This window comes from Vombatus ursinus, unplaced genomic scaffold (genome assembly GCF_900497805.2).
Source record: "Vombatus ursinus unplaced genomic scaffold, bare-nosed wombat genome assembly UNPS02014847.1, whole genome shotgun sequence".
In the NCBI taxonomy this organism is placed as follows: Eukaryota; Metazoa; Chordata; class Mammalia; order Diprotodontia; family Vombatidae; genus Vombatus; species Vombatus ursinus.
Window position 1 is genome coordinate 4,532,724 of NW_020954625.1, and position 27,229 is coordinate 4,559,952.

General features: G+C 43.2%; 1 protein-coding gene across 1 annotated transcript; it reads left to right on the plus strand.

Annotated features, from left to right (window-relative positions):
• Positions 1-6,200: 6,200 nt before the first annotated feature.
• SAR1A (secretion associated Ras related GTPase 1A) lies at positions 6,201-27,113 on the plus strand. Its single transcript, XM_027840589.1, has 7 exons — positions 6,201-6,305; positions 19,454-19,524; positions 19,654-19,773; positions 20,211-20,276; positions 21,783-21,886; positions 24,821-24,952; positions 26,187-27,113. Exons 2-7 carry the CDS (start codon positions 19,467-19,469, stop codon positions 26,301-26,303), a joined length of 597 nt encoding a protein of 198 aa, XP_027696390.1. The 5' UTR covers positions 6,201-6,305; positions 19,454-19,466; the 3' UTR covers positions 26,304-27,113.
• The last annotated feature ends 116 nt before the right edge of the window (positions 27,114-27,229 follow it).

The following is a 27,229-nucleotide window of genomic DNA, read 5'->3' on the forward strand; positions in this document are numbered from 1 at the left end:
CCCCCCCCCCCCGGGTATTCATTAATCCATCCGCCCTGACCTCCCCGCTGCTCCTCTCACACAACGCACCACCTTGGGACCCAAGCCTTTGCTTGTCCCGTCTGCCTTGCATGCTTCCTCCCTCCTCTTCTCAGCCTCCTGTCTCTCCTACCTGCCTTCAGGTCCCAGGCTGGACTCAAGGGGGCGGGGTGGGGTCAGTGAGATTGCTAAAGAGGAGAGGATAGAGTCGGGAGACAAAAGGGTCAAAGACAGACCTGAGGGGAACACGCGTTCAGTGGCCGGTCCTAAAAAGGATGACGAGCCACTATGGGGCCTGGAAAGGGGGAGGGGGAGGCAGAGCCGAGATGGCAGAGGAAAGGCAGGGACTTGACCGGCGTCTCCCAGATTCCCCTCCAGACAACTTTAAAATAACCGCTCAGAACAAATTCTGGGCTGCAGAACCTACAAAGGACAGTGCGAGAGAATCTTCCAGCCCAAGACAACGTGGAGGGCGAGGAGGAGACGTCTGTGGCTCGGGGGTGCGAGCGGAGCTCGGTCCAGCACAGGCAAAGTCCCTGCCGCGCAGGCCGGCCACAGACCTTGGAGGTGGCTGAATCAGCAGCAGCGGCTTCCCGACCTCTCAGTCCACATACAGAGAAGGGGGCAGACCCCAGGGGCCCCCTGCTGGGACTGGGGGCAGGACTCTGCGGCCTTGCCCATGTAGGGAGCCGGGTCTCAGTCCTCGGGTGAGGAGGGGCACTAGCCCTCCAGAGCTTGGGGCCACAAGAGAGTGGGGACCCTGGTCACAGCTCCAGGGCAGAAAACAGCGCTTGTGGTCACTCGTCGATCAGAGCACCGGCCAGGAGACCAGTGACCACACCTTTCCTTAGACCGTACCACCTTGGAAGAACTGGAAATTTATAGATCCCCAGAATTAGCTCAGAAAACAGCTGCACAAAGAGCTTCAAGCTTGGGACAGTGCCCCTTCCAGTCTTGGAGCAGAGCCCAACTTTAAAAGAAAGATAAAAGTCAAGACATGGGCTGGAAAGATGGGTAAACCCCAATTAAAAAAAAAAAAAAGAACTTGACTATAGCAAGTTACTATGGTGACAGAGAAGCTCCAAACACCAATTCAGAAAAGGACAACAAAGTCAAGACTGCTGAATCCAAAGCCTCAAAGAAAAATGTGAATTGATATCAGGCCCAAAAAGAACTCCTGGATGAGCGCAAAAGGGATTTTAAAAATCAAATAAGAAAGGTAGAGGAAAAATTGGGGAAAGAAATGAGGGTGATGCAAGAAAATCATGAAAAAAAGAGTTAACAGCTTGGTAAAGTGGGCACAAAAAATAATACTGAAGAAAATAATATCTTAAAAAGCTGTATGGGCCAAATGGTAAAAGAGGTACAATGATCCACTGAAGAGAAGAACGCCTTAAAAAAAGCAGAAATGGCCAAAAGGAAAAGAAGGTACAAAAGCTCACTGAAGAAAATAATACCTTAAAAATGAGAATTGGGCAAGTGGAAGCTAATGATGCATGAGACGCCAAGAAACAATATGACAAAATCAAAAGAATGAAAAAATAGAAGAAAATGTGAAATATCTCATTAGAAAAGCAAATGATCTAGAAGACAGATTGAAGAGAGATAATTTAAGAATTTTTGGACTACCTGAAATCTATGATCAAAAAAGGAGCCTAGATATCATCTTTAATGAAATTATCCAGGAAAATGGTCCTGATATTCTAGAACCAGAAGGTAAAATAGAAACTAAAAGAATCCACTAATCACCTCCTGAGATTCCAAAATAAAAACTCCCAGGAATATTATAACCAAATTCCAGAGCTACCAGGTCAAGGAGAAAATATTGCAAGTAGCCTAGAAAGAAACAATTCGATGTTGTGGAGCTCTAGTCAGGATCACAGCAGATTTAGCAGCTTCTATGTTAAAGGATTGGTGCATGTGGAACATGATATTCCAGAAGGTAAAGGAGCTAGCATTACAGTCAAGAATAACCTACCCAGCAAAACGAGGTGTAATCCTTTGGGGGGGAAACGGATATTCAATGAAATAGAGGACTTTCAAGCATTCCTGAGGAAAAGACCAGAGCTGAACAGAAAATTTGACTCTCAATACAAGACTCCAGAGAAGCACAAAAAGGTAAACAGGAAAGAGAAATAATAAAGGATTCAATAAGATTAAACTGTTTATATTCCTATATGGGAAGATGATACTTGTAACTCTTAAGAACTTTATCATTATTAGATGAAAGAAAGGAGTATACATAGACAAAGGACATAGGTGAGTTGGACATGATGGAATGATATCTAAAAAAAAATAAAATTAAGGGGTTAGAAAGAGGGATTCACTGGGAGAAGCGGGAGGGGAGAAGTAGAATGGGTAAATTATTTCACATAAAAAGGCAAAAGAGCTTTTACAGTGGAGGGGAAGGTGGGAGGGGAGTGCTTGAATCTTACTTTCATTAGAATTGGCTCAAAGAGGGAATAACATATACACTCAGGTGGGGAGAGAAATCTATCTTAACCTACAGGAAAGTGGGAAGGAAAGGGATAAGAGAAAGGGAGGGGGGCTGATAGAAGGAAGGGGGATTGGGGGAGGCAGCGGTCAGTAGCAAAACACTTGAGAATGAACACGGTAAAGTAAGAGAAAGTAAGATAAACGGGGGAAATAGGATGGAGGGAAATACCCAGTAATCATAACCATGAAAAAAAATTTTACAGCAGGTCCTTCTGATAAAGGCCTCATTTCCCAAGTATATACAGAACTAAGTCAAATTTATAAAAATAAGAGCCATTTTCCAATTGATGAATGGTCAAAGGATATGAACAGGCAGTTTTCAGATGAAGATATCAAGCTATCTATGTCATAAGAAAAAATGCGCCAAATCACCATTGATTAGAAAAATGCAAATCAAAACAACTCTGAAGTACCACCTCACTCCTCTCAGATTGGCTGATATGACAGAAAAGGAAAATGACAAATGTTGGAGGGGATGTGGGAAAATTGAGACACTAATGCACTGTTGGTGGAGTTGTGGACTGATCCAACTATTCTGGAGAGCAATTTGTAACTATGCCCAAAGGGCTATAAAATTGTGCATACCCTTTGACCCAACAATACCACTACTAGGTCTGTATCCCAAAGATATTTTTTTAAAAAAGGAAAAAGGACCTATTTGTACAAAAATATTTATAGCAGCTCTTTTTGTGGTGGCAAAGAAGTAGAAATTGAGGGAATGCCTATCAATTGGGAAATGGCCGAACAAGTTGTGGTATATGAATGTAATGGAATACTATTGTGCTCTAAGAAATGATGAGCAGGCTGACTTCAGAAAAACCTGGAAAGACTTGTATGGATTGATACAAAGTAAAGTGAACAAAACCAGTAAAACACTGTACATAGGAACAGCAATATTGTATGATGATCAACTGTGAATAGCTTTGCTATTCTCAGTAATTCGATGATCCAAGACAATTCTAAAGAACTTATGATGAAAAAATGCTACCCATCCCCAGAGAAAGAACTGATGGAGTCTGAAGGCAGAATGAAGCATACTTATAAAAAAAAAACCACCAAAAAACTTAATTTTTCTTGTTGTCTGTATTTTTTTTCACAACATGACTAATGTGGAAATACGCTTTGCATGACTCCACATGTATAACCTATATCAAATTGCATACCATCTCAGGGAGCGGGGGAGGGTAAGGAGGGAGAGAATAATTGTTTTTATATGTAATTGGGAAAAATAATATTTTTTTTTAAAGAAAGAAGTTGGAAAAGAGACACCGCTTAGTAAGTGGACAGGTAGAAAAGTTCCTGCCTATGCTCTAAAGTAGGGAGGAAAGATCCTTTCCATCTCCCTTTGACAGAAGCCGCTCACCCAGTCTCCATGTGCATTGGGAGCTGATGGATGGACCCTGCACCTGCTCATTCCATATGCATGATCCGATCTGAGCCTCGCAATTAACCCGTGAAGTTGGTATTACACATATTATTATCCTGGTTGCACAAGATGACGAAACTAGGGCTCGCAGAGGTTACAGGATCGTGATCAAATAACTTGTGTCAGAGGCAGGATATAAATGTAACTCTTCAGCATTCAGTCTAAGTACGTAATCTGCTGCTCTAGGAGAGAGAGACATGTAGAGAGGGCCTTCCACTTGTGTCCAAAGAATCAACTGTAACACACAGAGGTAGCCTATATACATACATACATACAGATAATATACGGATGGATGTAGCATGCACATAACTCATGTTAATTAGTTATATATTTATTTTATGTTATTTATATTTATCTTATGTTACATCATTTCTATTTGTTATTTCTATTACATTTATGATTGTCATATATTATCAATATTTATATTATAGTTATTTGTATATACCTATATCTTAACATATATTTAAACACTATGTGCTATATTTTCATATTCATATTATACATTTATTATATTATGATATATACATTTATTTAGATATTAACATGTCATGTTAATAACATACCATTTATAGATTTTATTTATGTATTTTATTCATATATATGTCTAATAGTGATTTATTATATTTGTATTTTATATTTTATTTCTATGTCTATATAGTATATATTTTATGTAATTTATATATTCATATACTGCATATATCTGTTTTCATATGTTATATTTTACCTATGCTTATATAATCATGTTTTATCTATATATTTTACTTGTTCATATAGTCATATATACATTTGTATTTTAGTTGTGTTTATATGGTCACAATATATTTGTATATTTTATGTGTATGTTTATATATTAGTACATTCTATTCATATGCTTTTGTATATTTTATGTTTATATAGTCATATATTCATATACTGTTATATTTATGCACTATATGAAATCAATGTAATTCATAGAGGAATGTGATCTACAGGTTAGGGGAGGTGAATTCTAGTGATCTAAGTGGATTGCAAAACCAACGTGCGTCAGCAGTGAGATCGGGCAGAAAACAAAAGCTAATGGGATCTGGTCTAGGAAGCTAGGAGGTTAAGAGACCTGCCTGGGGACACACAGCTAGGGAGTGCCAGAGGAGGATTTGAACTCAGGGCTTCTTGATTCTAAGACCAGTTCTGGGTCTCTAGGTGGCGAAGAGAGAGGTAGGGGAGTTGAGAGTACTGCAGGGCTACCCCTGCCCTGCATTTTATAGCAGGACTGTTGTGCACACTCCTGGATGCAGATTTTAGGAAGGGCACCAAGAGGTCACATGAGGTCAGAGGGCATAGTGGTCAAAGGAGCAGGGGACGTCCAGCTAGGGTGGAAATAGTGCAGGACTTAGAGTCAAATCCCTCTTCCAACGTTTAATAGCTGTGTAACCACGGATATATAACTGAACTGCTCTGGGCCTCAGTTTTCTCATCTGTAAAATGGGGGCTCACAAGTCGCTGTGAGGCATCTCGTCCAACACTCCCATTTCACTGATGAGAAGACTGAGGCTAACTTTCCAAAGGTCACACAGACAGTAACAGGGCAGTACCTCTCCCGGATAAGATTCCAGTCCCCTAAGCCTTTATTAAGCTCTTGCTGTATGCCAAGCCCAACAGACACCACTAGGAAACGCTGAGGAAGAGCTCTGCACACTGTCCCTGGGGTCCTATCATCAGAAGCGCTTGCACTTGAGCCGGGGATCGTTAGGGAGGCGGATTTCTGCTTAGGGGAATGACAATCTTGGTCCTGAAGCAAAGAGCTGTCTCCGTCGGTGGTGAGCTCCCCGTCACTGGAAGTGTTCAAGGGGAGCCGGGTGGCACACCGGGGTTTCCTGACTAGCGCCTGGTTCCACCAGCTAAGCCCAAGCTTAAGCTCCCAGCGCTCGGCCGGCGGGAGGACCGGGACGCCACCAGGGGCCCGGGATGAGATTTGAACCCCGCACTAAGGCGGGAGCGGAAGCCGCGAGAGGAGCCACCTCGCGCCCCCACCCCCATCTCGCTCCCCTCCCCCTACCTCCTTCCCCCTCACACCCCTCCCTCCCCGCCCTCCTCGCACTGCCACGTCTCGAGCGCTCCGACGCCCGCTGGAGGTGGGCGGGGCCGACGCCAGCCCCGCCCCATCGCCCTCTCCTCCCGCTGGTCTGTCTCCCAGGCTCGGTAGCAGAGGGAGCGGAGGGGGGGCTGGCCTCGCCTCCGGAAGTGGCCGGGGAGGGGCGTCGTGACGTCCTTCCGGCGAGTGGCTGGCGGCCTTAGGTGCTGCCGTTGTGTTGGCCCCGGTGAGGGAGAGGAGGCTCGGAGCCGCCGGATCCGGAGCCGCCGCCCCAGGAGCCCCAGGCGGGCCCGAGTGAGTGCGGGTCGGGGGCCGGGGGCGTGAGGCGGGCGGGGCCCGGCGCCTCCGGGGACAGCGGCCGGGCCGGGCCCGAGGCGGGCGGGAGGGCGGGGGGGAAGTGACACGCAGGCGGCCCCGGGCCGTGTGGGGCCGCGCGGGGCCCGGAGCCGGGGAGACCCGAGCTCGGCCCCTCCGGGCCTGGACGGTTCCCCCTCCCGGGGCTGCGGCGAGGGGCGTCTGGGAAGCGCTTTGGGAGCCCCAAAGCGCTTCCCAGGTGCCAGCCGTCAGCGTCCGAGCCCCAGCCCGTCCGTGTGGACCCGCGGCCGCCTCCGGGCCTGGCTGGGCCCCTTTGTTTAGTTAAGTAAGAAGAAGAAAGTTTCTGATCCAGGCGAATCCGGGAGAGCGAGGTGCCGAGGAGGTGCTGCCTGGTGTCCGCGGAGGAAGTTTACTCCTCCGGGAGTTTCTCGGACCCCGGCTCCCATTGATGCTTCTCCTTCCGCGTTTGTTTGCTCGTTCTTTTGCTGCCCTTTCGCTTCCCCGGGTCCCCTCCCCCAGTCCCTCCGTCCAAATAAACGGCGTTGAGCAATCCCGGCCTTGGCCGACTTCCCGGCCCGGACACGGACGGACGGACGGACGGACGGACAGACGGACACCTCGGGCCCGCGGCTCTCCTTTCCCCGAAGTGATTCTCAGGCTCTGTTCACCCGGCTGCGGGGACATTTTTGTGGTCGGGGCGGTCCTGGTCCTTTTTTTTTCCCTTTCTGAATGATTTTTGTTTGTCTGGAGAGCACTCCCTCTGGCTGGGTCGGTTCAAGGCAGGGAGGTGCCAAACCGCCGGGGTGGAGGGAGTTCCCTCACCTGGGAGTATCTTTGCCGTTTCGGCACGTGATGGGTATTGACTGTGCCGCTGAAATCCCCCTTCCAGCCCCCATCTGCATAGCTGTCTTTCAAAGTGCTTTATTTCAAAAGGTCTATGAGTTAGTTCAGTGAAGCTGTATTGTGTCCATTCGTTTTCTAAGACTGTAAGTCGAAGATTTTGGGAAAGGGAGTTTGCCTCTCTCTTGAAATGACACATACTGGTTTTTGTTTGTTTGTTTTAAGTGCCAGGTACTGTACTGGGCTCTGGGGATACAAGGTCAAAAATGAAACAATCCCCATCCTTTAGGGCTTTACATTCTATTGAAGAGAAGCAACACGATCACAGAAAATTAAAATGCTAAATGTATAGAAAATAACTTCTGGGGGACCAGTGCTGATGGATCAGTATAGGCTACCCCTAAGAGGTTACACTTGGGCTGGACTTTGAAGGATGCCCGGGATTCTGTGATCTGTGGGTGAAGAGAGAGCACATTCCAGGCAGGAAGGCCAGCCTGCTTAAAGGTACCAAGACAGGAGATGGACTGTCATGCACAGTGAAAAGCATGTTGGCTAATTTGGCTGTGACAGTGCATGAAGGACTGTGAAATGCAATAGACCTTGTTTGGAAAGGTATACTGAGTCAAACAGTAGTTGTATTTTGTCCTAAAGACAAGAGAGGGACGCTGGAGCTTCTTGAAGGGAGTGGTGATTTTAGACTCATGCATAAAGGTTTTTAGGAGCATGAAGTTGGCAGTTAGGTGCAGTGTAGATTGGAAAGATAAGAGGTTGAAGAGAAAATGACTAGTTAAGAAACTATTGCAATAGACTAGGCCAGAAATGTTGAGGGTCTGAACTTCCAGCGGAACTTGGTGGGTAGAGATAAAGGGATGGATGTGGGTGATGATGTGGAGTTAGAATTGGCAAGATTTGGTAGCTGATTGTATGTGAGGGTGAGAGAAGAGGCCAAGATGAGTCTTGAGTTTGTACACCTGAGTGACTGGTTGGTGTCAGCAAAACAGGAAGTTAGAAAGAGAAGATGATTTGAGAGGGAAAGAGAATGATTTCTGTTTTGGACCTGTTGGGTTTGAGATGCTTATGGGACAGCTAGTTGGAGATGTTCCAGAATCAGTTGGTGATTTGAGACTGGCGTTCAGAGGAGACACTAGGGCTGGGCTGGGTATATGGATATGGGGGCTGACAAAGAAATGGTAGTTGAACTTACAGGAGTTGATGATGTTACTGAGAGAAAATATATAGAGAGAGCAGAAGGTGCAAGACAGAGCTCTGGAGTCCACTCAGGTGGAGGAGAAAGGTCAGGAAAAGTGACCCTGCAAAGGAAACTGAGAAAGCTTAGAACTAGGAGAGCAGTGTCCTGAAAAGCAGTGAGGAGAGAGTAGCCAGGAGGGGGTGATGGTCAGCACTGTGAAATGGTGGAGAGAGGTCAAGAAGCAGAAGAACTGAGGACAAGGCCATCAGATGGGGCAGTTAATAGATCATCAGTCACTTTGGAGAGAGCCCTATCAGCCGAGTGAGCTAGGAAGGCAGATTGTACGGGGATGAGGAAAGGAGGCAGTCAGTGAGTGGAAAAAGCTGCTTCTGGGGCAGCTAAGTGGTGCAGTGGATAGAGCACAGGCCCTAAAGTCAGGAGGACCTGAGTTCAAATCCTGCATCAGACCAAACACTTGACACTTACTAGCTGTGTGACCTTGGGCAAGTCACTTAACTCCAACTGCCTAAGCAAAAAAGAAAAAGCTGCTTCTGGGAGCTTAACTCCCAGGAAGAGAGAAGAGGATCATTGCCTGAGAGTCACCTCTGACACTCACTACCTGTGGGAGTCTGGGCCAAGTTATGTCCCTTTGAAACTTCCATTTCCTTAGGTGTGAAATGGGGATAATACCTGAGTGGCAGAGTGGTGTTATGGTTTGAGGCCAGCCTTGGAGTCACTTGTGACACAACACTCATCTGTCAAATCCACACCTTTGACAGTGTGTCGACCTTGCCTCTCTCCCCCCTGCTTCTTAGAATCCCTAGTTTCATTCAAAGCCGTGCTCAAATGCCACCTTTTATCTGACGCCTTTTCTGGTTTGTACCAAGCCTCCTCACTGCCCCTCCCGCCCCCAGCTACTCCAGAGTTACTTCGAATTTGTTTTGTATGTACTTATGTGTCATCTCCTCCTTTGAGATGTAGGCTCTTTCAGGACAGGGGTTGTTTCCTGTTTGTTTGTGTACCACAGTGGCTGGCATAGTGTGGATGCTTAAAAAAATGCTTGTTGATAGATTCTGTGACAATGGGCATGTCATCTAAATCTCTCAGTGACCCAGACAACTTTGAGACTCTCTAATAATAGCTAACCTTCATCGAGAGTTTTCAAATTTTCAGAGTACTTTACATATATTATCTCATTGATCCTTCCAACAACCCTGAGACAGAGGGGCTGAGTGTTGCTGGGCACAGTCAGTGAAGTGAGGTTCCACGGAGCAGTTACCCACCCTAATGAGGTGGCAGAGCCAGAGGAAGAGAATGGATGGGCCTGTATTGTGGTGAGAGACCCAGAGAGCTCGTGACTGATCAGGTAGGAGGCCACCTTGGCCAGGGCCTTCCCTTCCGCTTGCTGAGACTCCCGTTTCCATTTCAGGAAGATGAGATGGTTGAATGAGATCAGGGCTCCTTCACCTTTTCTGTGCCAGCACCCTGCTGGAAGTCTGGTGAAGCCAATGATCTTTTCTCAAAGTAAGGTTTTTAAATGCAGAAAATAAAACCTAGAGGACTACACAGGAAACATTATGTTGCAATACAATAAAATATCAACATGTTAAAAAAATTCATGGGCCTCAGGTTAAGAACCCTTGGATTATATTTTATTTCTGGGGTCTCATCGATTTCTGAGTCCTTTGATTTAAAAGTACACATGAATTTAAAGATTTCTGTAAAGACAGACGGACAGGAAGAAGTTATTTTCCCCACCTCACACGTATTAAGTAGGAGAGAAGTTTTGAAGTGTGGGTCAGGCTAAGAGCTCCACCTTCTTCCTTCTCTGTTTCTTTTTCCTAGCATTTACTCTAGAAAGAAATGTAGGGGGTCATCTCTCCAGCCCTTCACTTCACAAGGGGAGAAACTAGGCCCAAAGGAGGTAACCCAGTAGCAGTAGCACTGTGCCAACCCGGGCTAGTAGATGGCAGAGCAGCAAAGGCCTTGGCCCCAGGGCTCTGGCATCTCACTGAGTGTTTGCTCCTCCCAGACTCCGAGGCCTCATTTGTCCTTGTGGAGACAGTGGGCACACCTTCGTTTATTCCCCCCTTCCCTCTTTGCAAGTGAGTGTGTACTTCAGAAGGGTGGGACTGGGCAAGCTGCTGCTTTTTGGATTTATCTCCACACAGGATCATGGGATTGATTGGTTTTTCAATTTCTTTGTATTTTCTTAAAAAAGTTGTTTTTTCAACAATTTCCTACCATTTCCTACCATGCCCTGCAAGATGAGTTCTCCCTTGTGACAGAGAAAAATGAGTAACAGAAACATCTGACTCTGGGCCCCATGTAACAATATATACAATATTTTGTCCTAGTCAAATTATTTCTGCCTTTAGGAAAGGAGGTATGCTTTATTATTATCGCTTCTCCTGGACCTTTATTGGTTTTTCCATTACTTAGTTCAATTGAGGATCATAGACTTTGAGATCATCTAGTCCTACCTCATTTTACAGATGAGGAAACTGAGGTTCTGAGATGCTAATGAGGACAGAGTTCTCTCTTATCTGTTCTCCCCCCTCACCTCAACCTGTGACCTGGGTCCATCTGGGACACCTCCAGCCCTCAGGCCTAAACCTCATGTCTTAATGAAGGGATTCCTAACCTAAAGTCTTTGGACTTTAAAAATATATCTATTTTGATAACTGCAGATCAATATAATAGGTTTCTTTTCTCCATCTTTCAGCTCCAGGCATTTACTAAGTCTTTGCTAAAATCCTGTGTTGGTAAAGAGTCTTTCCAAATTCCTCTTAATTCTGGTGCCTTTCAGCTGTTAATTATCTCCCTATTTTTCCTGCATATAGCTTATTTGTGCATGTTTATTTGTGTCTGCCTTGTTTGATTGTGAGCTCCTCAAAGGCAGGAACAGTCTTTACTCTTTTTGTATCCTCGGGGTTCAGCATAGTGCTTGGCACATAGTGCTTAAGAAATGCTTACTGATTGACTTTATAATCCTGTATATTTTAATTTTTACACTTAAACATATTTTTCTGACAAAGGGCCCATGAGACAAAAAGGTTAAGAATCCCTGACTTAATGAGTTTTGAAGTCCCCATTGGTCATCTGAAGTTTGGAATGGTATCAACCTTTGACCTTAACCACATGCCTGAAGAAGCTTTTCTATAGCCAAGGTCCCTAACCCGCTTTCCGGTCAGACAGTCCACTAAAATGTCACTTAAATGTAACTTCCCGTTTTGGAAATCCCCAAAAGTTATTCTTCACAGCATCATAGTCATTATGCTTTCTTAATCCTTTATGTTTATATTCGTCACTGTTGAGGATAAAGATGATCAAGGCACTTATATTAAAAATTAATCTGGGATTGTGAAAACTGGATGACTTCTTGACATGAATGTTGCACCAAGAAGTGAAGATTCTCAAGGAATAGTAGAAAATCCTAGACTGGGAGCTTTATTATATTTTTTGTTTTCACGTTGCCAAAATTTTGCCTAGCATTCCCCCCCGTTCTGGAGAGCCATCTCAGCCAAGAACTTTTTGTGTGACCTTTGGAGCCTGAGTTTCATCATCTGTAAAATAGTGGTTGTGCTAGATGACCCTTAGGGTATCTTCTTTGTCTGACCTATGATTCTCATTTTATAGCTTTTTTTTCTTTTTTTTGCTTTTTGGCCAGGCAGTCGGGGTTAAGTGCCTTGCCCAGGGTCACACAGCTAGTAAATGTCAAGTGTCTGAGGCCAGATTTGAACTCGGGTCCTCCTGACTCTAAGACCAGAGCTTTATCCATTGTGACACCTAGCTGCCCCTTGTAGCTTTTATTAGTAGCAATAACTGCTATGCTTTGGGTTAGAGTCCTTAAATTTTAGAGCATTCTGTTTTACATTAAAGGCAGTGGGCAGAATGTAGAAAGAGAGGTAGGAAATTCTACTTGGTCATAATTTAACTTGTGATCAAAAGGAGAATGGCTGAAGGCTCAGCATTTGCACATGGTTGAGGGTTCTTTCTATGATAGAGAACTTGTGTGGGGGGAATATATGTATGTATGTATGTATGTATGTATGTATGTATGTATAGTAAAGTACTTTTTAGGCAGATTACAGAGAGACCCTGGAAAAAAAATATATGTATACACACACACACACACACACACACACACACACACAGAGAAAGGTACTTTTTACGCAGATTACAGAGTGGGGCTTTGTGAAGGGAAAATTGCTGGGGTAGTTTTTTTCTTTGAGGAAAAACTCTCATCCTCTGTAGGACTGAGAAGAGCTAGTTGTAAGTCAGATTACACAGACCCCAATGAATGATTGCAAATCTCTAGGTATAAACAGTAGATCATTATGTATAACAGATTGATCTACTTTGTGGCTTCTGTGAGTCCATTCTGTTTTATCCCCCTTTGGCCATGCCATTAACCAAATCATTAAGCTGTGTTACTTATTTGTTAGCACTCCGACCTAGAAGCAGCAAGCAGTGATTAGGACTCTGTTTTAGATGGTGAGTGTGATGCCTTTTTCCCAGGATGGGTTTGTTTTTGTTTTTGGCTAGCCCCAGGGCTGCATCCTGTGAGAACCTTCCTTCTTGGGAAGATGTTTAAAGGCAGCTGAATTTAGAATATAGGACTTGAGTTTGAATCCTGCCTTTGCCACTTAATACATTTGTGTCCTTGACTGAGTTACTTAACTTTTCTGGACCTCAGTTTGCTCATTTGTTAAATGCTGAGATTGGACTAGATAACTTCCAAAGTTCTTTTTTCTTTTAACTCAGTGTTCCTAGATTCCTTCCTCTCAGATTTCTTTTATCCTTTGGTGTTCACTGAAATCTAATTTTCTCCTGAAAACACACGTTTCTTGGCATGTTCTCTTAACACTGGATACACTTTCTCTGACTCCCTGGCACCTGGGGCCCAGAGAAGGAGTTGGCATATTCCCTGATCTACCTGGTCACCTGTAGTTCCTTCCTCCACCACTATCTGTCCTCCTCTCAAGTGTATTCTATCCTTTTCAGTCCCTGGGGTTGTCATCTTTGGGCCTCCTGATCACTCTCCTTCCCAGTAAGTTCAATACCGGGTTCTCCACAACCCTTGACCTTCAGTCCCTACCCTCCCCAGTTTCTAGAATCTCTTTCTCTAGTCAAGTTCAGCCACAGTTTAGAAAACTTTTTGATAACTGTAATGCAATGTGATTGGTTTCCTTTGTAATCCTATATGTTTTATTATTTAAGAAACATTATTCTGAGACAGAGTTCATGACACAAAAAAGGTTAAGAACCGCTGGCTTAGACCCGCACTTTGCCTCCTTGCTTAACTCAGCTTGCCTCAGATCACCTAATTCTGACTCTGTCAGGACCATATTAAAGGAGGGAGGCTGAAATCACTGACCAAACCAGTTCCAAAGATTAAAACAAGAATCTCAGTAGATAAACGGTCAAAGGATATGAACAAGCAGTTTATCCTCGTGTAGTCCTATATCATTGTTCATTTGAGTTTACCTTTTTTATTTTTCTCCTAACTCCTGTGTTTGAATTTCAAAGTTTCTGACTGCCCTAGTCTTTTCATTAGGAGAACTTGTTTGTTGTTCAGTCATGTCTGACTCTTTGTGACCTCATTCTGGGATTTTCTTAGCAAAGATAGTGGAGTGGTTTTCCATTCCCTTCTCCAGCTTATTTTACAGGTTAGGAAACTGAGGCAAGCAAGGGTAAGTGACTTGCCTGGGGTCACAAAGCCAGTAAGTGTCTGAGGCCAAATTTGAACTCATGAAGAGGAGTCTTCTGACTCCAGGCCTGATACTCTTTTCTTCACTGCAAAAGTCATTTTTTTATCTCAGTTTTACTGGGTAAGTTATTCTTGCCATAAGCCTCTATTTTTTTGTGTTCCAAGTTCTCTCCTCCTTTATTGTTGTGGCTGCTAAATTGTGTGTGATCCCGTCTGTAGTTTCTTGTAATATTTTCTTTGACCTGAAACCTCTGGGTTTTGGTTAGGAGTTTCTGGAGGTGACTGTTGGATTCTTTTTATTTCTACTTTGCCTTAGGTTCGGAAAGGTCCAGGCAGATTTCTTTTAGGATTTCTTGAAATATGTCTAGTCTCTTGTTTTGGTATTCAGATAGTCCAGTGATTCTTAAACTTTTTTCTTCTCAGTCTGTTCACCAGGTCAGTTGTTTTTGCTCTGAGATAACCTTATATTTTCTTCTATTTTTACAGCCTTTTGACTTTGCTGTAATATTTTTTATTGTCTTGTAGGGTCATTGGTCTCAATTTTGTCCTTTCTGATTTTTAGGGATTTTGATGCTTTGTTATAGTTTTCTACCTTTTATTGAAAAGCTGCTAATTTCCTTTGCAGTTCTTTTTTTTTTCATAATTCATTTCTTTTCTACTTTTTTACTCTGGCACTCTTATTTATAAAAACATTAAAAAACTTTTAAAACTTTTGTTTCATCTGTTCCAAGAATACCAATTGAGTTTATGCCCACACTGTGTTTTTCTGTAAGGCTTTGCTTGTAGATGTTCAGAATCATCCTCTTTTTGAGTTGTTGTCTTGAGCTTCCCTACACCATAGTAGCTCTTAATGTAGGGGGGATGTGGGGGTGTGTGTATGCACTCGCATGAGCTCACATTTGGCCTTTTTTGTTTGCTCATTGTTCCATCCTACCTTCTACATTTAATGGGCCAGGCTCTGTAGACTTTTGGAGGGAATGTCTGGGCTGGTCTTGCTGTAGCTTTCTTGGGGTATTGAGTTCTAGTCTGAGTCCCAAAGGCCATTGGTATGGGACTCTCCTTATTGGTAGAGGTCACTGCCCAGAAGTTGTCTGAAGTGAGTGCAGAGACCCAAAGAAACTCGTGAGCTCACTGAAGCTAAAGAGACTTGAAGCAGGTCCAAAGAGCTAGAAGCTGTCATTGAGACCCCATGTTGCTCCTGGGGGTCTAAGCCCCACTCAGCTGCTGCTTATTTCTGAACTTGCTCCTTGCTTGGTATACAGTCCAGGGCCTGTGACTACTCATTACCACTAGGCACAGATCCTTGTTCCAAGCTTGGGTCTGTGACCCTGAGTGAAAGATCTGCCTGTTGCCACCCCTTCCTGAATCCTGCAAGGCCTGGGACCAATTCCTCCCCTTAGGCACACTCTCTTTTCCTAAATGTTCTCCCCTCGGCACACTCCTGGTCAGACCTGGGCCCCAGTGTCCACAGAACTCTCTGTCTATGCCCTATGCCTATCTGGGCTGGAAAAACTTCTCACTGTGATGTTTTTCTTGGATTTCCTGATCAGGATTCAGTCTAGTGGGTTTGCTAGGTTTGTTTGGAGGAGCGGGAGAAGGTGAGAGAGCTCTCTGTACTTCTTTCTGCTTCCCAGACCTGAGCTCTGTTCTCAGGTGACTTTTAAAGGAAGAATTGCTAGCTATCAACAGTCATGTGAACAAATGCTCTAAATCATTAATAATTAGAGAAATACAAATGAAAGCTACCTTGATGTTCCTTCTATCTACCACCTATCAGGGTGGCATAGCTGACAAAAGAGAAAAATGACATGTTAGGGAAAACGTTGGAGGAAAACGGAACAGTAGTACTAGGGAAAGGTGAGCAGGATGCTGAAACACTTTGAAATCATACCCTGTAAGTATTTGGTATGAGGAACTAGGTACATTTATCCTGGAGAAGAGTACTTTTGAGCGGGCATGATAGTTGTCTTCAAGGATTTTGAAGGATTATCAAGTGGGAGGAGGAGGAGGCTTGTTCTATTTGACCCCAGAGAACCAAACTGAGGGCTGTGGGTGGATGTTTCAGAGGGCAGATTTCAGCTCCCTGGAAGGAAGATTTTACTAACCATTGGAGCTTTTCAAAAGTACAATGGATTGCTTTGGGAAGTAGTAAGTTCCCCCCAGAGGCTTTTAAGTGAAGGTTGGGGATGTTAGAAAGGCGAGCCTTATCAAAGCATGACTCTCTGGCCTCTGTCACTTGCCTTCCTCTTGGTTTTGCCAGCCATCGCCCCTGCACTTAATTCACTTTCCTCCCTTTGTTCTTTGCTTTTGAGCTCCTTGTCCTGTCACTGATCATCCATCCCTTTCTAAACCCCAGCCCTGGATTGTTCTCACCTTCTCTGTTCTCACCTGTGTGATGCTAGGCACAGGGAGTATGCCCTATAACAAGACTAGCTCATTAGTGTACCCCAGATCTTGACATTCAGTCTCCCACTCATTACAACAGCTATTGCAAATCTTGTTTCCCAAGCCACTTACACCCCTCTTCTCCCGAGGACTTAGCTTCATATTTCATTTAAAAAAAACAAACAAACAAAAATCCTTGAGGCTGTCCATTGTGAGTTCCCTCTTCTCCCCCAATGAAATCACCTCAGCGTCTTTTATCAGTCTCTCCTCCTTTGCTCTGGTCTTAGAGGAAACAGGTGATTCTTCTCTTGCAGTTGCCAACTTCTCCATGTGTGTCTTTGATCCCTTCTCATCTTATCTCCTTCCTACTGCTTGTAAACATCCCAGATCTCTCTCATCTTTGAAGAACTTTCACTTGATTGTACCCAAGCTAACAGGTTATCTCTTCCCTTTCATAGTCAAACTCCTAGGAGAAGCCCTCTGTACTCATTGGCTCCATTTTCTCCCCTCTTCAAAATCTGGCTCTCTTTTCCCTCTTTCACAGCTTCTTCACAAACCACCTTACCCCAGAAACCGTGCCCTGGAGGGATTCCTATAGCTTTACTAACCAAAATGCTTCTCCTTGGCTACCACTTGCCTTTGTGTGATGTCTCCTGTATTAGACTGTAAGCTTCTTGAAAACAGGGACTGTCTTAGTTGTTGTGTTTGCCCAGTGTTTGGCACAGGGTTTGTTTTATAGTGAATGCTTTTTCTTTCATGAATTCCCTTTTCATCCCCTTTGGGCTGGCCTCCAGGGCTCTGTCCTGGGGCGCCTTTTCCTTCTCTCTCCATCATCTCATCATCTCCCATCAGTTTCACTGTTGGCTCAGTGCAGACTCCCAGATCTGGGTGTCCCTTCTCTGTTGCCTAGTGGGCATCTTATTTGGATGTCCCATAGTCATCTCAAATTCAGTGCGTCTAGGACAGTGTGTCAGGAGGCTTTCCTGACTGGATTCTCCCCTCCTCTCCGTTTCCTGGTGTCCTTTCCTTCACAAGTTCTTTTTGTATCTGCTTTCCTGTATGCTCGTTGCTTTTCTTCAGTGGAATGCAGAGTCTGAGGGCAGGGCCTGCTTTATTTTTGTTCTGGTAGGCTCAGTACTTAATAAATGCTTGATGAAAAAAATGAGCATCATAAATAAAACTGTATTAGGAAATAATGATGCAGATCCCCTCTGCTGGCACAACGTATTTGGTGCTTTTTGTCCCTGTGGGTGCTCCTTTTAACAAAGAAGGTTTTAACTTCTCTGCAGTGGCAGGGAGAACCTGTTTACACTGAAGGTTTTTGTTTTGGTGTATTTTGTTTCTAGACTTGCGACTTCATCAGCTCGTGGGGAGCAAGTCCCTCTTCCAGGGCAGGTCCACCTTCTCTCCAGCTTGGAGAGAGTCTTAGAGAGGGGAAGTGATTTGCCCAGGATCATACAGCCACTCTGTGAGTGCCAGAGGCTAGCTCTAGGCCCACTGTACATATTGCCTTTCCACTATAAGTGGATGTATTTGAAATGAAATAGAAATAGCATTTTTGAAAATTTAATCATTCTGAATGTGATTGGGGAGTTATTTAAAGGAAAGGAGACAAAAGAGAATCTTCTTTAATAATGTGAATAGTAATGGCATAATTTGTCTGCTTTGTAAATTTAGATCTTAAATTAGGGTGCGCCTGTGCTTGGCTTATGGCCAAGTTCCTTCTTCCATTTCACATAGTACTTTATGACATATCATATATTTTTTTAATTAGCAAAAATCCACCTTCTTTCCCTCCCCTGAAATGGTTCCCCTCCCCCCGTTGAGAACAGAAGAAAAGCAAAGCTGATGTTACAGACACATAGGCACAACAAGCTTCCACTGGGCGCTCTTTGGCCTTCACCTCTCTCTCAGGGGGTAGGTGGCATGTTTCATCTGGAATAGTGACTGGTGGTTACACTGATCAGAGGTCCCAGTCTTTCAAAGTTGTTTGTCCTTAAAAATATCACTGATGTCTAAATTGTTCTCCTGGCCCTGTTTACTGCACTCTGCATCATTATTTCTTATACTTACGAAATGGATGACATACATAGCACTTTAAGGTTTGCAAAATACTTTTCATGTGTTTCCATTTGAACTCCTTAACTACCCTATGAAGTAAGTGCTATGAGGATTATTAATCCCATTTTCAGAGGAGAAAACCTGAGGTTCATAGAAATTAAAAGACTGAAAATATGTTAATCGAGCTATTGTGTCAGGCAGGATTTGAGCCCAGGTCATCTTGACTCCAATACTCATGAAGGAGGGCAGTCAGGAACCATTGGGAGGACATTCTGTAATCGTGATGGGTGGGAAGACCTGAGAGAAATAAATTACCTGTTTACCACCTTGACACTTTCAGGGAGAATTTTTAAGGACAGAATAGGTTAAGATCACTTTTGGCAGAGAGACAGGTGGAAAGAGCACTGCAGTGGATTGAACACTAGACCTGGAAGCAGGAAGACCTGCGTTCAAATCCAGTCTTAGACACTTCCTAGAAGTGTGACCCTGGGCAAGTCACTCTCAATTTGCCTCAGTTTCCTCAGTGATAAAATGGGGATAATAATAATACCTTCCAGGGTTGTTGTCATGATCAAATGAGATAATATTTGTAAAGGATTTAGCACAGTGTCTTGCACTTTGTAAAGTGCTATCTAAAAATGCTAGCTATTTTATTATTACTGTTGTTGTTTTTATTACCATTACCGTTATTATTTGGAATCAGATGACATGGATTTGAATCCCAGTTCTGCTGCTACCTTCTGTCATCCTAGGCAAGTCACTTGTACTCGTTGGGACTTAGTTTTCTCATCTCTAAAATGGGGGAATTGGGCCGGATGCCTGTTAGGGACCTTCCAGCGCTAAGTTGCAGCTCTCAACCTCAGTATTGTGTCTGTCATACTATGAGTTTTAAGTACCTGTATTGTCCAAATTAATGTTGGCTGTCTGTGTTTTTTATAGTTGAGCTACGATAATGTCGTTCATCTTTGAGTGGATCTATAATGGCTTCAGCAGTGTCCTGCAGTTTTTAGGTAAAGAAGTTTTCTTTTGGGAATATATCTTAGATTTCAAGCTTTGTATACATTTCCTCACAAAAGGTAAAAGTGAGAAACGTGTTCCACATTGAACAAGGTCGTAGTTTAAATTTGTTTCTTTTGTAGGACTCTACAAGAAATCGGGAAAACTTGTGTTCTTGGGTTTGGACAATGCAGGCAAAACAACCCTTTTGCACATGCTCAAAGATGATAGATTGGGCCAGCATGTTCCAACACTACATCCAAGTAAGTGTAAAGAGGCCCAGCGGCAGCTTCTGCTTCTGGAGAGTTGTGTCTGAGTTAGCGGGCGGATTCTAAATTGGAGCCTCACTTGCATTAACCCAAATGTAATAGAAAAAAGAATCCCATGGAAACCATTCTGTAGGACACATTCCAATTGTAGACATATAGATAACATGCTATTGAATTTCTTTATGGTGGTGTTGTAACTCCTAGTCTGGTCCTGAAAGTCGGTCATGATTCACAGTCTCTTCACTTCTGAGAAGTAGCAGAAAAAGAGACATTCCTCTCATAACCAGTTAGGATAATTTGGGGGTTTCTTCTCTTTGCTGAATGTCCATGCTCTAATATGTTAAACACATGATCATATTACTGATGTATTACTGATCATTAGGTCTTAGCTCAATTGAAAGAGATGTTTTCTCCTTCCCATCTTTTTACAGCATCTGAAGAGCTGACGATTGCAGGAATGACTTTTACAACCTTTGATCTTGGTGGACACGAGCAAGGTAAGGGATAGTTTGTGCTGCTTTTAATAGTCCATTGTACTTAACACTAGATAAGCCTTGTTTATAATACAGATTCAGAGCTGGAAGGGACTTTGGAGGTCATTCATTTTAAACCCTTCATTTTATAGATGAGTAAATTGAGACCCATGGACAGAGATGAAGTGAGCTTGAATCTAAATCTTAGTCCTAGGACTCTCAATCCAGTGTTTTGGCCACTATGCTAATTTGCATTTGCATGAGGATCATTTAGTTCTTTTTTTAAGCATGACACACATACGGCTTTCTTATTCCAAAGTAGCTTTAATGTGTAGCTTTAGAGAAATAATCAAAGTAGACCACTCGTGTTTGTGTACTTAGTTGGCTCTCTTCTATTTGATGCCTCTCTTTTAAGGCTGAAGGAGTCAAATTAATGGAAGTGGGGATGAGATAAAAGGGGGTAGAAATTTGCTATGAAATGTGGTTAATAAGCCTCCTGTTGGAGCATTGTAATTATGTAGTAAGTGCTTTTATTGACATCTAATTGACTTTTTATTTTATTTATTTAAGATTGGTACCCTGTGTCTTTCAAAGGGACTTAAGGTGATTTACAGATTAAAACAGTGCAAGATAAGACATTTCAGGATAAAACAGAACAGACCATCTGAAAGGAGCAGAAGGAATAGATGTTTTCAAGCATCTCAGTTGAGTAGACTAGAGCATTCAGGCAATGACTTTTGCATTAAGCTTTGTGGCAGCCAGGGCAAAAAGGGAAACGTTTGGTACATAGTTTTTATTTTCCAACAAGGGTGTACAAATTCATCTGCAGAGAATTTTTTCCCATGGAACTAAACCCAAGCAGGAATATATCATGTGGGTTTGTATATACAGGACATTGAATAATGTAATCATTAATATCTTGATTGAATGAAAAGACATTTGTCAAGGAGCTGCTATGGGCCAAAGCACTGGGGATGCAGACTGAGACAATCTCTGCTGTCTAGGAGCTCACATTCAGTTTGGGCAGACTACAAATAAAGGAAGGTTCAACAGCAGCGTGGGAGGTCAGGCACTGGGTACAGGGCGGGAATGGTTATGGAGAGCATGGCAGCACGGCAGATGAAATGGCCTAGGAGTTCTTCAGGTGCAGTGGCAGTGGTGGACTGTGGGAGTGGGAATGGGGGTGGGGAAGGAGGTGGCTGGGGTGTTGGTGGGGAGGGCTCAACCCTATCATCTGCTGCCAGCCTGATATTAAGAGGTTAGAGAAAATCTGCTAAGCTGCATGGTTTTCTTAACCTTCTACAAAGGCATCAGGCATAGCATTCAATCATAATTCAGTGAATAGTATTTCTATAGAGTGAAGCACTTTGCTTCCTGAGCTGCCTTAATACTGGGATAGAATTTGGCCAATCCGGAGGGGATGTAACTTGTCACATTAATAGAGAATCCTTTTTGTTAAATCATTAGTCATTGTTTCTAGGTTTTGTTCTGAGGGAAATAAATGAACATTTCTTACTTCTGTTTTTCTAGCCCGGCGGGTTTGGAAAAACTATTTACCAGCAATTAATGGGATTGTCTTCCTGGTGGACTGTGCAGATCATCCTCGCCTCTTGGAATCCAAAGTTGAACTCAATGTATGTTTGTAATCTTTTTTCAAAAGTCTCTGTCCTCAGTATCTTCTCTACTTCCTATTGTTTTGATTTGAGATATGTTACAGTGTTGAATTTTTGACTCAAGTACTTTGGCAACGTTTGTAGTGTTCTTTGTCTCTGTCCCTTCTCATACACACCAGAGTATTGAGTTATAGGTTCTATGCCTGTTTCATTATTTCAGGGATTTGTTATTTCACTTAGGTGGTCACTCACCTCCACTATTGCAGATTATACTATTTATGCACTCTGGTGACAGGTCTTTGTGAGTTGCTGTGACTAAAGAAAACAGTTATCACCTTGGAGTCACCTATCTGGTGGTAAGCTTCTACAAACCTAGCTGAATGTCTTTAGGGATGAGATAGAGCAAATCTGGGTTACCAGGCCTGTTCTTGAAGCCTTTTCCTTCAGTAAAGTGAAAAATAGTATGCTTCAATCTTCTTTCAGACTCCATCAGTTCTTTCTCTGGAGACAGATATTTTTCATCATGAGTCCTTTGGAATTGTCTTGGATCATTCTGTTGCTGTGAATAGCTAAGTCATTCACAATTGTTCACTGTGTAAAATTGCTGTTACTGTGTATGGTGTTTTCCTGGTTCTGTGTACTTCACTCTCCATCAGTTCATGTAAGTCCGAGTTTTTCTGAGCGCATCTTGCTCATCATTTCAAAACAGTATTTCATTACAATCTTATACTACAGTTTGTTCATTCATTCTCCAGTTGATGGGCATCCCTTCAATTTTCAGTTCTTTTCATCTCCCCCCCTCCAGAGAGCTACTATAAATATTTTTGTACAAATAGATCCTCCCCCCCCCTTTTTTTAAATCTCTTTGGGATACAGATCTAGTAGTAGTATTATAGCCCTTTGGGCATAGTTCCAAATTGCTCTACAGAAAGATTGGATCAGTTCACAGCTCCACCAACAGTGCATTATTTTCCACCAACAGTCCCTATTTTCCCAGTCTCCTCCAGCATTTGTCATTTTTCTTTATGTCATATTAGCCAATCTGATAGGTATGAAGTGGTACTTCAAAGTTGTTTTAATTTGCATTTCTCCAATCCATAGTGATTTAGAGCATTTTTTCATATGACTATAGATAGCTTTGATTTCTTCATCTGAAAACTGCCTGTTCATATGCTTTGATCATTTATCAATTGGGAAATAACTTGTATTCTTATAAATTTTATTCAGTTCTTTATTTGAGATACAGGGTCTTTATGAGAGAAACTTGGCGTAAAAATTGTTTCCCAGCTTTCTGTTTTCCTTCTAATCTTGGTTGCATTGGTTTTGTTTGTGCAAAACCTTTTTAATTTAATATAATTAAAACTATCATTTTACATCTCATAATGCTCTCTTGTGTTTTGTCCTAAGTTCTTCCCTTCTCCGTAGGTCTGACAGGTAAACTACAGAATGAGATTTCTGGGAGAGATATTAAGAACCCTTATTCAGGAGTCAAAAAGTCCATTTTTTTCCTGTCCCTAATGATGCTTTTCCTTGGCCTCTGTCCCTAACCTGGTTTCTGCTCTCCCTGCTCTATTGAAACACAGTAGGCTGAATGACTGGCTTTTTGCAGGCCAGTGACCTCTGGGTTCTCTCTAGCTTTTGATTATTTGTCTTTTCAGATAGTCTTTCCTCTCTTGGCTTCCTGTTCTTGTCCTGTAACTGTGGGTGTTTCTCCAAAGGTCAGCTCTTGAGTCGTTGCTTTTAGTCCTTTAATTAACCTTTTTCCTGGTGGCTGGTGATGTCCTAAGTTCAGCTCGTCTCTAGACCTGAGCATCAGTCTCAGCTCCTCTTTAATGTTTCAGATTCAGAATGTCCAAAATGGAACCCTCAGAATCCCAACTACTCCATCTCAGTGAACCAGGCGTGAAATCCTTCCTTGCCTTTGCCTCCCAAATCCAGCAGTTCCTAAATTCTGTTTTCAAAATCCTTCACAAGAAGGCCTTCACAGCACTGTCATTGCCTCCATCGTCGTCTTCTACCTGGACTGCTGCACCAGTCTCTGTGACTGAGATCTCTTTTGCCATCTTCTCTTCCTTCTGATCTCTGGCTTGTTGCCTCAAGATGAGGTCACTACCTGTTCAGGAACCCCACTGCCTTTAAGTTAAAGTTGGCTTTTGGCATCCAAGGCTTTGAATAATTTATATCCACTCTCCTTGGCACACTTTGCTTGTATCTGATGCATCACGTCTTTGTCCACATTTGTTTAAAGTCTCCTGCTTATTCCACCTTTCAGGAAACTTCTTCTCTTTCTTTGCGCTTATCTTAATCCTCCTCATCCCTCAGGATCCAGCTCAGCTCACTTGCTTCAGGAGCCTTTGCTCAACTCCTTTAGGTCACAGTGAATCTTCACTGCATACCTCTCTTTCTCACACAGATTTTCATTTCTGTGTGTGTGTGTGTGTGTTTATCAAGATGTAATACCCTTAAAGGCAGGGCCTCCAACACCTCTAGTGTTTTTCCTATTTACTTCACTTTCTAGTGCTGGCTGGTAATTGGTGCCCAGTTCATGCCCATCGAGTAAGATTCTTGACATGCTGCTTTACAGAGTTTCCATTCAGGTTGATCTCTGACAAGTATGCCACAGCATATCTTTGAAGATCACTTACAACCCTGTGCGTGCACTGCTTGGCTAGACTGTGTGTGTAGGCCTGATGAGTGATGGTGCGTAGAGCAATTGAGCTGCGATCTGTGCCTAGCCTAAGGGGCTCATCTGAAGCAGGTGGCCATTTTTCACTGGTACGAAGAATGTTTCGGTTGTGTACTACTAGAGAGCTGAGTTTATGGTCTGCCCAGCTTCGCCTAAATTATTCATTTATGAGAATTGTCAGGTGCGCTGCTCAAGGACTGTTAAACATCAAATGCTTGCTTACCATCCTTTGGTCTTTTGAAAAACTAACTTTTGTGTCTTGTCTTTAGGCACTAATGACAGATGAAACAATATCCAATGTGCCAATCCTTATTTTGGGCAATAAGATTGACAGATCAGATGCGATCAGTGAGGAGAGACTCCGTGAGATATTTGGGCTTTATGGACAGACCACAGGAAAGGTAAACGAGAAACGTATTAGGGGGAGAAATATGAAGCCTTTAGCTAAAACTTTCCTGTTGGAGAATCTGGATTTTAACTGTCTTTTGAAAAGTTTAAGAAGACCAAAACTTTGTTTTACCATGAAGTTTTATAATTCTGATGGCAGGACTGTGTTCAGATCTTAGCCCTATGCCCCTGAACTATACCTACGTACACCTTTCTGTTTGATGCAGGTGATATTTATCAAGATGAGAATTTAGAGGAGGTTGGTAGTAAAGGCAGAGTTATCACTTTAGTAATCTAGGCTTTGTTGGATTCCATTCCATATTTGACAACTCTTTCTTAGAACAACTTTTTCTTCTTAGACATTATTTTAGGGAATTTGTTTCCACAGAAGAGTAGTTGTGATTTGATATTCCCTTCCAAGTCACAGATCTCAAATCATGTTATCCATTGTTGTAATTCCCTGGTGAGATAGATAGTATTATTATCCCCGTTTTTCAGATAAGGAAACTCTCTCTCTGAGGTTAAGTCTACAAAGCAAATCAGTAACAGAACAAGGATTAGAACATGAGTCTTCCGGAGGAGTAGACCACACTGGCGCCAGTTGGAAAGATGAATCTGTTGTATAAAACAGGTATGCGAGAGATAGAGACAGAGAGACAGAAAAGCAGAGACACAGAGAGAGAGAGAGAGGAGGGAGGGAGGGGGAGAGAGAGAGAGAGAGATTTAGAATAATTAGAGCAGGATCTCCCAACCTTGTCAGCTAATAGTGTGTTTTGGTTTGGACACTTGTTTGAATCTTTCCCTTCCTCCTCACCCTGTGGCTTATGAGTACGTGTTTTACACCCCCACCCCTGTTATCACTGTTCCTTTGTCTCTGCAAATGGACCTTCAGACGCCATCCATCCCTCCTCTGTGTGAGTGTATTTTCTACACTATGAAGTTTTTCCCTGAACTTAGCTGCACGTATAGTGAACTGTTAACAGTCTCATCTCTAAGAAGAATTCCTTGATTTGGTGACACACAGGCAATATCTGTCCCTTTCTTCACTCATGGTTGCTCATAGTCTGCCTCCAAATTTGCAGTGCTGCTAATTCTTCATGCCTGGGGTTCTTTGGGAGTTTTCTTGCCCTTTCCCTCCAGGTCTCCTAATCAGTAGTTAGATTGGAGATGGATTTTAGTGACTTCATGCTCAGGTTTCGAGGCCACTAAGATTCTAATCACCGTTTCTCCCTTTTTTGACTCCTGTAGGGAAACGTACCCCTGAAGGAGCTGAACGCCCGCCCCATGGAGGTGTTCATGTGCAGTGTGCTCAAGAGGCAGGGCTACGGCGAGGGTTTCCGCTGGCTTTCTCAATACATTGACTGATGTGGGGGCAGTGAAAATAAAAGCCTTTTGCTTCTCTGGACTGATCCTGTTCACAGCTTCCTCGTGGACTTTTCTCTTATGACACGGAAAGCTCTCCGACCACATCCTGGCGTTGGGAAAGCCGGGAGGAGCCTTGGGCAGCTCTCTGATGGCCCAGTGGTGACACTTGTTCTTTTCCACCCTTTGGGGGGGAGCAGAGTGCCTCCCCACGGGCTGGGTGAAGCCGGCTCTCGCTCTCTGGGGCTCTCGCCTGCCAGGGCGCTTTGCAGGGGCAGCTGAAAAGAACAACCTGTCTCACCACTGTAGTTGATAGAAAAAGAAAACAATTCTATTTTTTAAATAAGTGTTATCAACGTAATCCGTGTCCCTTCCAACTTCTTCAGTTAACGGTCACTTGTTTAGTCCAGAGTCTACATTAGGGTTGTTTTTTTTTTTTAAATCTATTTAATAGCATTTAGATATTTTACAAAAATACTGAGCAAATATATTTGAGACCCACGGTAAATCTAGGTTTGGGTGTGGCTGCTCTGTTGGACCAGGCAGATTGTGGATCAGATGCTTTCATGGCTGAGTGGTTCAGTGAAGTCTCTTGGAGTTCACCTGTCTTGGTGACTGCCTTGCCTTAGGAGGTGCTGGTCTGAGGTACTTTTTCCTCCTGCTGCATAGAGCACTAGGAGAGGGACGACATCTTGGTGTCCAGTTTTGTCAGCAGGTTTTCTGCAGCAGTAGATTTGGGTCATAATTCTTTATCAAAGGGGCTAATCATTTGCAAAAAAAAAAAAAAATTAGAAAAGTGCACCACATTCAATTTACTTATCGAAAAAAGGTGATGAATTTAAGCCAGGTTCTGATTTTATACTCTCTTGAATTTTTCACTTCTGCCTAGAGCAAATTCTTTCTTCCTTTTCAGTTATTTAAAAAACAAC

Coding starts and splice junctions, on each gene's coding strand:
- SAR1A (XM_027840589.1), top strand. CDS start 19,467: ATGTCGTTCATCTTTGAGTGGATCTATAATGGCTTCAGCAGTGTCCTG. Junction 19,525..19,653: donor CAGTGTCCTGCAGTTTTTAG/GTAAAGAAGTTT, acceptor TTTCTTTTGTAG/GACTCTACAAGAAATCGGGA. Junction 20,277..21,782: donor TCTTGGTGGACACGAGCAAG/GTAAGGGATAGT, acceptor CTGTTTTTCTAG/CCCGGCGGGTTTGGAAAAAC.